Here is a 12,785-nt window from a genome sequence, read left to right as displayed (position 1 = left end):
TTTATCCGGCTTTGAGACTCCTCGTCGTTGGAGCAACGATGGCAAGCGCTGCTGCTAAACAAGCGCCTAAAATTACCCCCAAAACATCCGCGGGAGGCACCGGGGCAGCGGGGGTTAGCGGTGGGCCCCCAATAATGCCCCTCGCCTCGCCGCTCATGGGGAAAAAGAAGAAGCCGTTCCTGGGGATGCCCGCTCCGCTGGGCTACGTCCCCGGTCTCGGCAGAGGGTGAGCTAACTTAGCCAGGTAGCTTGCTAGCTTGCTAACAGCTCTCTAGCGAACAAGCTAGGTTTTGCCTGTGCACATGAAGTTATGTGGTTTAGCAAACTATCCTGCATTGTAACATGCTTATGCTTGCAATTGCGCTGAAGTGAAAAGACATTGTGACAACAATTACTAATGGATCTGTTATGTCCTGCGATCAAATGATCAAAACACCGCTGAAAAGTATAGATAAGGTTGTCAAAGTGTTTATTGAATTGTGCGTGCTTATCACGAGTCCCATGCGTAGTGTTTATTTGTGTAACATCTTAAACAATTGCTACTCTTCAGTGCAACTGGTTTCACCACTCGATCTGATATTGGTCCTGCTCGAGATGCCAATGATCCAGTGGATGACCGACATGCACCCCCAGGGAAGAGGACGGTTGGGGACCAAATGAAGAAGAACCAGGACGATGATGATGAAGATCTGAACGACACCAACTATGATGAGGTGCCTACGACTTGATTGTCTCTGGCTGTTATTCGATGGTTACCTTTTGTAAATATCACGAATGAAGATTTATCCACTATACATTCGAAGTTTAACAGACCATAAACCTGTGTATATCATTGATTATTTGATGTTTTCTGTCATGCTTACCATATTATGTGACTTTTTTCCCTGTAGTTTAATGGATATGCAGGTAGCTTGTTTTCCAGCGGGCCCTATGAGAAAGACGATGAAGAAGCAGATGCTATATATGCAGCACTGGACAAGAGGATGGATGAAAGACGCAAAGAAAGAAGGTTACAATGAAAATTTGTCTATTTTCCCACCTGAGTTTAGTGTAAATGCATACTCTTTCCATATTTTATACAGTTTTTGTTATGTTGGACATCTTAAGTAATTGGTAGGACGTGCAAGTGTAATTTTTAAGGCTTTCTTGTGTATTTTCAGGGAGCTGAGAGAAAAGGAAGAAATTGAGAAATATCGTATGGAGCGACCCAAAATCCAGCAGCAGTTTTCAGATCTTAAGGTACAAAATTTCACACTTCTTTTCCAACCAGAATTACCCAATTACCAGCTCAGGTTCAGATAAAGAAAAAACTATTTCTCTTTCATCCTCCTTTATTCTCCCTTTTTTCCATATCATCACAGAGGAAGTTGGCAGAGGTGTCAGAGGAGGAGTGGCTGAGCATCCCTGAAGTGGGAGATGCAAGGAACAAGCGCCAAAGGAATCCACGCTATGAAAAACTCACGCCTGTCCCTGACAGCTTCTTCTCCAAACACCTGCAGACCGGAGAGAACCACACCACCGTGGACCCTCTGCAAGGGGTCAGTATACATGCAAAAACAAATACTTGTACTGTGGACATCCACATAAAGACACACACATCAATAAATGGTGTGATGTAGTATCAGCCTACACCAGCAGGAGTCAGGATATCTTGCTGTATATAAGGAAATCACTTCCACTGTACAATTCATACAGTTTGAAAATGCTCCTTTTTTCATGAAATCATGTAATCTCATTGGACATCCACTTTGTAACAGTAAACGGACACCAATTTCTACTGATTGATCACGCGACCTCTCATGGCACTTAAAATATTGTGCGTATGCAAGAAAGGAAACTGGGTTGGTCAGACTGCTAGTGCATGCAAGCTGTATTAGTGCATACCTGAACTGAAAACAAATGGAAACATGGCCTGATGATTAAGAAGTTGTCAGTTTTTGCAATGTACATATTGCATGTTCAAATTTCACATTATCACTATGAATGTACTACACAGTATTTGTCAGTCTGCAGCATGGGAAAGCCATAGCTCAGACTTCTAAAAATTTTCACATGCATCATTTACAGTGGTGGGAAAAGTGTCCTATTACATCATATTACTGTGTCTCACAAGCCTTTTCAACATGCCGTGACAAAATTCTCACAGAGACTATAATGCTGTTCTCCATTATGATTATTTCTTATCTTCCCTAGCTGGGAGGTCTGAACACCCCTTACCCAGGAAGTATGACACCTGGTCTGATGACGCCAGGAACAGGAGAGCTGGACATGAGGAAAATCGGTCAGGCCAGGAACACACTCATGGATATGAGGCTCAGTCAGGTAACCGATGCATCATCCTCAGGCCCTTTCACCTTTACTTTGTTCTACAATTCATACTCTATTATTATTATCCTGATACACAGGATTTATTTACTCTCTCTCTTGTGTCTGCTTTTTATCTGTCTTCAGGTATCTGACTCAGTGAGCGGACAGACAGTGGTGGATCCTAAGGGTTACCTGACAGATCTCAACTCTATGATCCCCACACATGGAGGAGACATCAGGTGGGAACACCAGAAGTTCCTAGATTATATGTGTGTAAAATATGTTGTGTGCGTGTATGATGGTTTATTTCTGGCTATTTCTGGCATGTGACACAGTGATATCAAGAAGGCTCGTCTGCTGCTGAAATCAGTGAGGGAGACCAATCCCCATCACCCACCTGCCTGGATTGCCTCTGCCAGGCTGGAGGAGGTAACTGGCAAACTGCAGGTGGCAAGGAACCTGATCATGAAAGGCACCGAGATGTGTCCTAAGGTAGAGGATGATGGACAATACACTAAATTTGCTAAGGGCCTGTACACATGTGCAAATAGATGTGTATCATTAGCTCATCCAGACTCTAGGCTGTAGGAAAGTTTGTTGGTTGATTTGTTCATATTAAACCTATAATATCTAATGTAATAATATTTCCCTGGACACTGTATTTGAGCATTGTAGATGGTATGAGATAACAGGCATTTCAGTTTGTTTTGCCAGCTATTTAACTTAATGACACAATAATACTGTTCGATTAAGTTTCAAATTCGGAAAATGGTCCCCGCCCTACTGTATTTCTCTTTGCCGCACAGAGCGAGGATGTATGGCTGGAGGCAGCTCGACTCCAGCCTGGGGACACAGCCAAGGCCGTGGTAGCCCAGGCTGTCCGCCACCTGCCGCAGTCCGTCCGTATCTACATCAGAGCTGCAGAGCTGGAGACAGATGTCAGGGCCAAGAAACGAGTCCTCAGGAAGGGTAAGGCTGTCATGCAATATCACCTGTAAAGACACATTTAAAAATGACTAAAGTAATGCCTCTAACTTGTTTTTCTCTTTGTTAGTGTCACTGGTCAGTTTGTGAGAAAGCAGTAAGTGGAAGTTTTGAAAAGACATGTTGCTGTTATATTGTTAAGAGGAGAGGTTTGTGTGGCTTCACAACAGTGCCTGCATTATTGAAAAAATAACGATTTCCCTGCCAAAAGGAAGACCGTAATTTCTGCAGGGCAAAATATTCACAACCAGTCTAAATTTGTCCATTCACTCCCTGCACACAAAGATTTTGTAACGGTTACATTTAGCAGCTGTGGTTCTGGCTTTTTTGTCAAGGCCAGGCACCCCATTTGAACCATGGTGTCAATGCCCTAACACGGATGCACATACATACATACATACACACACACTTATATTTCCCAGCAGCATACCCCAGTAACAGAGATGGATGTGGCGCTTCCTCTTTGGAAGAAGTTTCTTCGCCTCTACATGTTCAGTTGCCTCTACCCTACTTCTCTACATTACCTTCCCACCCAGACAATATTGAACTTTACTACTATTGTAGATTATGCAGTTGAGTGTTCACTCTGGTTCACGGATGAATTTAGTGTCTTCATTTCGTTTTTTGCCATGGTACATAATGTGTTGCCAGTGTAAATAAAGGTCTATATATTAACAGTATTACACATGTTGCTGTTATTGTGCCAGAATGGCCAACTGGTTAACAGAGTCTGTTACAGCAAGGTCCAAGGATTTAAATTTGTGACATTTAGTTTGTTGCCTTGAGCAACAAATGGACCTTCTCACATACTGTAAGTTACTCAGAATAAAAGTTGCAATGAAATGACTTAACAGTTGTGTAATTGTTACCCATGTAGCCCTGGAGAATGTGTCCAAGTCAGTTCGACTGTGGAAGACAGCTGTTGAGCTGGAAGAGCCAGAGGATGCCAGGATCATGCTTAGCCGAGCTGTGGAGTGTTGCCCTACTAGTGTCGAGGTATGCTTAGCACATGCTGTTATTTCAGCTTTTTCCAGCAACATGAGATGTTGCATATAGGATTAACAGTTTACCACACACTGCAATGCAACAAATGAACCTTTTAACCTACTTCTATATCTAACGATTTCTGTCTGTCCTCTTTAGCTGTGGCTGGCACTGGCCCGGCTAGAAACGTATGAGAATGCTCGTCGTGTCTTGAACAAAGCTCGAGAGAACATTCCCACTGATCGTCACATCTGGATCACTGCTGCCAAGTTGGAGGAGGCCAATGGCAACACTCAGATGGTGGACAAGATCATTGACAGAGCCATCACTTCACTACATGCCAACGGTGTGGAGATCAACAGAGAGCAGTGGATACAGGTGTGTTCCTCCAGCTTTGCGATTTCTTTGACATTATTGAGAGAGAGAGAGAGAGAGCAGAGTTTTCTGCAGCTGTTTGTAGAAGAATAAACAGATGTAGTGAATAAATACTTGTATTTCCAAAGGAAATACAAAATAATATACTGTCATTAATGTCAATTATTTTACACAGAAAAGGCTTCAAATTTCATGAGTACAATTTTTTACTGGTTGTTGAAAGGTGTTCCTAAAACTGCGCCACTCGTATAACACGTTAATGGAAGGCGAAAGAACATTTGAAACATCTTTCAATAAAGGGCTGTCCAGTTGAAGACCACCACAAAAGACAGCTTCAGGGATTTTTGTGATGTTTAGTAAACATCTCTGTGACACTTCAGAAAAAACAAAACCTTATAAGCTACACGAAGATGAGATGTGTTGCAGAGCTATTGTTTGGGTTTGAAGTAGATAAATAAACTGGTAACTTGGTGTACTTGGTCTTTTTGACTCATTGACAATGAAGTACAGCTTTCTGAAGTTATATTTCATGGTCTAGTTTGTCACTGTTACTTCCAAATTGAGAAAAACACTGAACAAAAAGTAACTCTTAAGTTGTTGATGTTGTTTTGCTGTAACAAATACATCAGTAATGTTCATAAACACTGGAGTAAATCCAGCCTCTAGTTTATGATCATCTGATGAACAAACCATTGGGATTTTTCAAACTCTTTGATTATATATCTGAATAAACCTGTAAATGATAAGGTTAACAAATGAATAATTGTGCCTTTAAACTTTGATTTTGAGGGAGTAGAGATTGCATCACACGTTTGTCAGCTTTGATAGCATGCCAGCATACTTTGGCAAAGCTCCCTCACCCTAACTATTTCATCTGAGTGCAAAAGAATACAAGCTAGCAGTGTAATTGACATTTTGTTTAGTGCAGTTTTCAGTTGTTTTGCAATCATAGGCCTTCACAGAAGTCCTTTCTCACATTGTGTTTTTTTCTTTTTCTCAACTACCACTGTTTCCCAGATATAGGCTCTACTTGGGTGGCCCACCCAGGTAGATTAGACTGCCTTATTTCACTTTTTTCAAACTAACTAGTGTCTACCGATAGCCCACGTGAGGTGTGTAGGGAACATCTGTAAATTGTAACTACAGAAAATTACCTTGGTTACACTGTCCCCCTCTAAACTGTATGAGTCTTTGGATGTATGCTGGTCACATGGCGCGCCACCCACCACCATAAGTAAATTCTCAACCTGTAGAAAACACTTACTTCCTACCTTTTTCTGCTACTGGCAAAAGTGTGTGGTTATTTTGGCCAGCTAATCAAGGCTATATGCCAGTACTGTGAGTTTGTGTGTGTGTGTGTGTGTGTGTGTGTGTGTGTGTGTGTGTGTGTGTGTGTGTGTGTGTGTGTGTGTGTGTGTGTGTGTGTGTGTGTGTGTGTGTGTATGTATATGTATATGTATATATATATATATATATATATATGTATGTATGTATGTATGTATGTGTATGTATGTATGTGTATGTATATGTGTGTATGTATATGTGTGTATGTATATGTATATGTGTGTATATATATATGTATATATGTATATGTGTGTACGTATGTGTGTGTATGTATGCGTGTATATATATATGTGTGTGTGTGTGTGTGTGTGTATGCGAATACACGTGTGTGTGTGTGTGTGTATGCGAATACACGTGTGTGTGTGTATGCGAATACACGTGTGCGTGTGTGTGTGTATGCGAATACACGTGTGCGTGTGTGTGTGTATGCGAATATACGTGTGTGTGTGTGTATGTATGTGTATGTGTATGTGTATATATGTGTGTGTGTGTGTGTATATATGTGCATGTATGTGTGTATGTATATATATGTGTATGTGTATATATGTGCATATTTATATATGTATATATATGTGTATGTGTGTATATATGTGCATATTTATATGTGTATATATATGTGTATATTGATATGTATATGTGTATATATGTGTATATTTATATGTATATTTATATGTATATATGTGTGTATTTATATGTATATATGTGTGTGTATATATGTGTATATTTATATGTATGTATGTATGTATGTAGCAACCCAAGTTCGTCCACAGGTGTCTGGTTCCGTTTTTTTCTGATATATTAGGTATGTAAATATTTCCAGGTGAATAGCACCATCATTCCTCTGAAACTTGTGATGAAACTTGTATGTATGTTTGGGGTCAGTAGTTTATGACTTAACTTTTTGCATTCTCCTTCTGTGTACCAGTCCACAATCCCTTTCCTCCTAAATGTTTCTGCCTGCCCCGCAGGATGCAGAGGAGTGTGACAAAGCCGGCAGTGTGGCTACCTGCCAGGCTGTGATAAGGGCGGTCATAGGGATTGGCATCGAGGAGGAGGACCGTAAACACACCTGGATGGAGGATGCAGAGAGTGTAGGTCCCGATATATTTGTTTTTTTTACACAGGCCACGCTGACACCATGATTCCTAGAGTCATTTTTTGTGCAAGTCTAACTTCACAGAGAATTTTGTCTGTTATGTTGCAGTGTGTGGCCCATGGAGCGCTGGAGTGTGCCCGGGCCATCTATGCCCACGCTCTGCAGGTGTTTCCCAGTAAAAAAAGTGTCTGGCTTAGAGCTGCATACTTTGAGAAGAACCATGGAACCAGGTGACCAGTTTGGGTTTTCTAACAGTAGCTCGCTCAAAAGATGACAATACTTTGTTTCCTCACATCTTTTTCCTAATGTTCTAATTAATCACTATATTTAACATTCTGGTCTGACCTCCTTCAACTCCCATCTGCTTCATCAACTGCCACTGTGCTCCTCCCATCCATTACTCTTTCATGACTCATTGCATCTCTCAGGGAATCTTTGGAGGCCCTGCTCCAGAGGGCTGTGGCTCACTGCCCCAAGGCAGAGGTCCTGTGGCTGATGGGAGCCAAGTCCAAGTGGCTGGCTGAGGATGTGCCTGCAGCCAGAAGTATCCTCGCTCTGGCCTTCCAGGTGATCATGCAGTCATGCAAGCTTTGATTTACCCTTTCCCTTTGCCCCCCCCCCTTACTCATACGTTCTATCTCTGTAAAACCTCTTTTAATTTTTCTAGGCTAACCCAAACAGTGAAGAGATCTGGCTTGCTGCTGTGAAACTGGAGTCTGAGAATAATGAGTATGAAAGAGCCCGTCGACTGCTGGCCAAGGCCCGCAGCAGTGCCCCAACAGCCAGGGTGAGTGTGTCTGTATGTGTGAGAGTGGGACGTGAAAGAGAGAAAGAGATTTCCCTATTTCAAGCTCTCATTAGGGTTACTCTGCACAAATCCACTTATTGGATGGGAAAAAAAGTTGAAAACTGGTCTCCCCATTTAGGTTTTAAGGCATCTATGTTTTGTCAATGGAAACGTTCAGTAAGGTGTACCGTCAGCTGGCATTTGTTGGATTATAAAACAGGCTAAAAAGAGAAAGTAAAGGGAATCGAGTACTTTCTTAGTAGATTAATGCCATAAAAATGCTAACTTTTGGCTGTTAATATGTGCAGGGGAATTGTATTTGTGTTTTTAAACTGTCCTGTCCTTTCACTCTAACTGGCCTTCCATGACCCTCTGTACCAGAACAGTTAGTTTGTTTTTCATTAAGTAATGCTGGTATAAATAGAGCTCTGGCCCATGTCTTAGGGATGTCTTAATTATCAGGTTTTATTCTTCCCCGCTTTAAACCCTGAGTTTCATAGTAAGTAAATTGTGAATTTTACTGGCAGTAGCTTCTACAAACATGCTGTTTTTCTCAGGTTCAGGCTTGCCAGGTTTCTAAACCTAAAAAAATTCCGCAGCAGTCATATTGATAGATGCTGTCAGCACTGCTCTTAAACTATCATTGTCTATTAGGTGACCTGGTCGAGCTTCCTTTAATTGTTTGTATTGTATTTACTGATAGAAATTATTAAGATTAATAATTATTAATAATTAATTATTAATTTTGGCTATACTGATTTTCCTGTCAGATAAGATAACCACGTGATGTTAATGATGCAGGACACTCGTCAATCAGCATTTAGGCTATGTCCTAGTAACTTGCTAATTGATAGTTTTTAAAGCTGGTAAGGTATTTGCATTGCGTAAATTGGACTGCAATACAAATATTTCAATTTTTTTTTCAACAATACTATTCTATGTCAAGTATATTACAAACCCAGGGAATTTGAAAAGAGGTCATGGGCCCTGTTTGTACATATTTCCTGGATGAATAGCTTCTGTGTTTGTTTGGTATCTCTGCAGGTATTTATGAAGTCAGTGAAGTTGGAGTGGGTGTTGGGAAACATAGAAGCTGCCCAGGAGTTGTGCACCGAGGCCCTGAAACACTATGAGGACTTCCCAAAACTTTGGATGATGAGAGGCCAGATAGAGGAGCAGTGTGAAAACATGGACAAGGCAAGAGAGGCCTACAACCAAGGGGTGAGTTGGGGGCAGTGTTTGGGGGAGGTGTTTGTTTAGCCATTAAAATGACGTTGAGGGAACTAAAGGACTTGGGCTTTTAAGGGCATTTTTGGTGATATGTGTTTTTGATAAAAAAATTAGTGTTTCCCCAATACCTCAAAAAACTGGCTTATGTCTTGTTTGTTGCTGTAGTTGAAAAAGTGTCCCCACTCGGTGCCCCTGTGGTTGTTGCTGTCTCATCTTGAAGAGAGAGTGGGGCAGCTGACTAGAGCCAGAGCAATCCTGGAGAAGGCACGACTCAAGAACCCCCAGAGCCCTGAGCTATGGTGAGAAAACACAACAAAGAAAGAGTGGTAAACCTCTTGAATGCAAAGGCAGGAATGTTGCTTGAGGAAGCTCTGTAGTTCGAAATGTGTCACCTGTGTAGATAGTGTATTAAGCATAGTCCCGTGAGTGTCTAAAGTTTTGTTTGTACACTGAGCAACTGAAGATATTTACTCTTAACATTCAAATGGCCTCCCTCTTTTCTACGTTCTGTTTTTGGCTCTTTGGGAACCATTTCACTTCACCGCATAAAGGAGAAAATGCTCGTACACTTGCACACACACCCACTCACAGATTATTTTATTCAATTCTGAAGAAGTGGAGAATTAAAATGTATATGTTGGAGAACACGCACATTGGGCAACATGTGCTAAATGTGATTTTTAGCACATTTATTAGTAAAAAACCTTTTGTTTAAATGCATCACAGAAACCCAAATTGGGATTGATGTCAAATTAAAAACAAAAATCACTCCACGTACCCCTCAAAAGTTGACAGACAATAACTGTGCATCTAAAATTATGTGTATATGGTCATATTAACCAGGTTGGAGTCAGTCAGACTGGAGTTCAGGGCTGGACTGAAGAACATTGCCAACACACTGATGGCCAAAGCCCTGCAGGAGTGCCCCAATTCAGGTGAGAATATACCGTTGCTGTTGGGTGATGTGTATACAGAAAAGATAATTTTGCAATTACTTTCTGTGCTTTCTGTAACTATTTGTTATCTCAATTTTTGTCCATTTCACCCCTTCCTTCACCGTTTCTTCCTACAAAGGTATCCTGTGGGCTGAGGCTGTGTTTTTGGAGGCCAGGCCCCAGAGGAAGACTAAGAGTGTGGATGCTTTGAAGAAGTGTGAACATGACCCCCACGTCTTGCTCGGTGTCGCCAAGTATGACTGCATCTTTTCACTGTTTTCCACTCTCCTTCTCAATTATGAGCTCTGCTGTGTGGGTGTTACTTGGTATTTAGCGTTTACCATTTTGTTCCGAAACTTTTTTTTTGAATTTCAAATGATCTTTTACGCATATTTCAGGTTGTTTTGGAGTGAGCGTAAGATCACCAAAGCCAGAGAGTGGTTCCTCAGGACGGTAAAGATTGAGCCAGACCTAGGAGATGCTTGGGCTCTCTTCTACAAGTTTGAGCTGCAACATGGCACAGAGGTGAGAATCCTATAGTTGTCTTTCCTTAACTGGGTATGACACTTGGGTATATCTGGGGAAGACAATGCAACTAAATGTCAGGCAACGTTGGAATGACTAAATCCTGGTCACACGCCCGACAAGTCGGATGTAAATTCATTTAATGCGACTTTGATTTATATGAGTATTATGTGCTATTACTGCATTGGAAAGTTTATGTTCTCAATGAATCATTTACCACTGAAAAATTGTGTATTGTTAAGATAAGATATGTGGTGATATGTGGTGGCCAAGACACAAAATTATTGGGAAGTATTTGGGCAGAGGAGTACATTGAGAAATACATGATGCTGTCACTCTAAACTATTTTGCACCACATATAATTAATTTTACTCATTCATAAAGATGATAGTGACTACCAAAAACGGTGTGTGTTTGTGTCTAACCTCACTCTCCTGCATCCACATCAGGAACAGCAGGAAGAGGTGCGAAAGCGCTGTGAGAATGTGGAGCCCCGCCATGGAGAGCTGTGGTGTGCCGAGTCCAAACATGTCCTGAACTGGCAGAAGAAGACAGGAGAGATCTTAGCACTGGTAGCCAGCAAGATCAAGAACACATTCTGAGACTCGGGAAATCTGGACTGAAAACAACCAGAGGTCTCTTGTCACAAATCTAGGAGCCAACAGCTATGGACATGCTCAAACATTGTTCTCCGGCTGGACTTGCCCCATCTCTGGATCATATAAAGTATTCACACATACCCCCTTACCTTTTTCATGGTTTATTGTTTTACAAACTTAAATCACATTTGTTGTAATTCCCAATAGAAAACGATGATTTAATGTCAAAGTGAAAACCAATCTGTACACATTTGTATTGAACTACCAATATAAAACTAAAAATCACTCATTGCCCACTTCAATTGAATATGTAGTAGCAACATGTTTGGCAGCAATTAAAACACTGGGTTTTGTGGACTGGGTTAGGACTCAGCTACTTCAGAGCATTCATAAAGGGGGTTAACAGTTACTGGCAATCATTTATTTTGTTTTAATTTTTTAAGAAATTTTGGATGAATTTGTTTATCTGTTTTCACTTTTATATTAGTCTGTTTTTCTGCTGATTGGTGTCACAAATTCAATTTTCAGTCACTGTGGTTGTGTGAAAAATGTAAAAGAATAAACATGAAAAAGCAGAAATACTTTCAGTAGTCACTGTAAGAGAGACATATACCAAACACACAATGTGATTCCACATTTAACAGTATGTTTGGGCAGGCCCATTTCGGTATCTAATGATCAGTTGTTAGCACCTCTGCCAAGGAAGTTGTGTCTTTACCTGTAACTGTTTATTTGTGAACAGGAATGCGCAAAAAGTACTGAACCATTTGCAGCAAACTTGGTGTAGGGATGGGGTGGGGGCCAGGGAAGAACCCATTACATTTTGGTTCGGATCGGGTTACAGAGGTACATCTAGGATTTATTTTTTATTTTCACTCTCCTTAACACTTCCAGATAGGGCAGGGAGGTATGCGCTCTACTGAGTGCCAGTCTAGTTGTCTAAATCTGTGTTTGTTATAAAAACAAACAAACTCAAAACATCTTATTTGAGAGGAATTTTATTTTTGTGTCTTGTCCATGTGGATATGTAAGAGGTGCAGATTTGGCTCTGTTCAACAAAATGTGACTGTGTATGTAAACTCTGTCAGGGACAAATACGCGTTGTAGTAGTAATGACCTTGTTTTTTTTTTTTTTAAACAGCTTGCTTGAATTGTATTTCAAAACACTTGGCAGGAATCCAATAAACAAATGAAGTTTATTGCACCATTCCCTGTTTCTCCCAAACAAGTTAATCATACAAGGGTTTACTGTGATTTCGAATGTCATATTTATTTCTGAGTTTACAGTGAGTGTCTTTGTGAGCTTTATGAGCTTTCCCAGACCTTTCGGGCCAGGAGCACTACCCGCACTGATCCTCCCATGCGTTTCCCATGCACTTTCAGCGTTTCGGCGAGTCTGTGTCTGATTTCATTGTAACTTTTGGTTGGGTTTGTTCTGGCGGAAACGAGTCGGGATCGCTGCGTGTTGTCGGCATTGCGACCGTTAAGCATCGTTTCAAAAGTCCACAGGTTTTTTGTTTTTTTTTGTAGCTCACTCAATAGCCAAGAGGTTCCGTCCTCACTTAAACCACCCACTCTGATAATGTATTCCCTGTAAGTATTAAATGGCGCTTTGGAGA

The 12,785-nt window shown here is 41.0% G+C and overlaps 1 protein-coding gene across 1 annotated transcript; it reads left to right on the top strand.

Annotated features, from left to right (window-relative positions):
• prpf6 (PRP6 pre-mRNA processing factor 6 homolog (S. cerevisiae)) lies at positions 1 to 12,351 on the top strand. Its single transcript, XM_040153535.1, has 21 exons — positions 1 to 226; positions 551 to 713; positions 891 to 1,009; positions 1,161 to 1,239; positions 1,362 to 1,538; positions 2,194 to 2,322; positions 2,452 to 2,546; positions 2,643 to 2,799; positions 3,114 to 3,276; positions 4,169 to 4,287; positions 4,435 to 4,653; positions 6,963 to 7,085; positions 7,199 to 7,320; positions 7,519 to 7,657; positions 7,758 to 7,877; positions 8,922 to 9,098; positions 9,273 to 9,406; positions 9,951 to 10,042; positions 10,182 to 10,296; positions 10,441 to 10,567; positions 11,017 to 12,351. Exons 1-21 carry the CDS (start codon positions 39 to 41, stop codon positions 11,167 to 11,169), a joined length of 2,910 nt encoding a protein of 969 aa, XP_040009469.1. The 5' UTR covers positions 1 to 38; the 3' UTR covers positions 11,170 to 12,351.
• The last annotated feature ends 434 nt before the right edge of the window (positions 12,352 to 12,785 follow it).

This window comes from Xiphias gladius, chromosome 18, assembly GCF_016859285.1.
Source record: "Xiphias gladius isolate SHS-SW01 ecotype Sanya breed wild chromosome 18, ASM1685928v1, whole genome shotgun sequence".
NCBI classification, from domain to species: domain Eukaryota; kingdom Metazoa; phylum Chordata; class Actinopteri; order Istiophoriformes; family Xiphiidae; genus Xiphias; species Xiphias gladius.
Note: the sequence above shows the minus strand (reverse complement) of the source record. Positions and strands in the feature narration are given on the sequence as shown.

Coding starts and splice junctions, on each gene's coding strand:
- prpf6 (XM_040153535.1), top strand. CDS start 39: ATGGCAAGCGCTGCTGCTAAACAAGCGCCTAAAATTACCCCCAAAACA. Junction 2,800..3,113: donor GCACCGAGATGTGTCCTAAG/GTAGAGGATGAT, acceptor TTTGCCGCACAG/AGCGAGGATGTATGGCTGGA. Junction 3,277..4,168: donor GAAACGAGTCCTCAGGAAGG/GTAAGGCTGTCA, acceptor TTACCCATGTAG/CCCTGGAGAATGTGTCCAAG.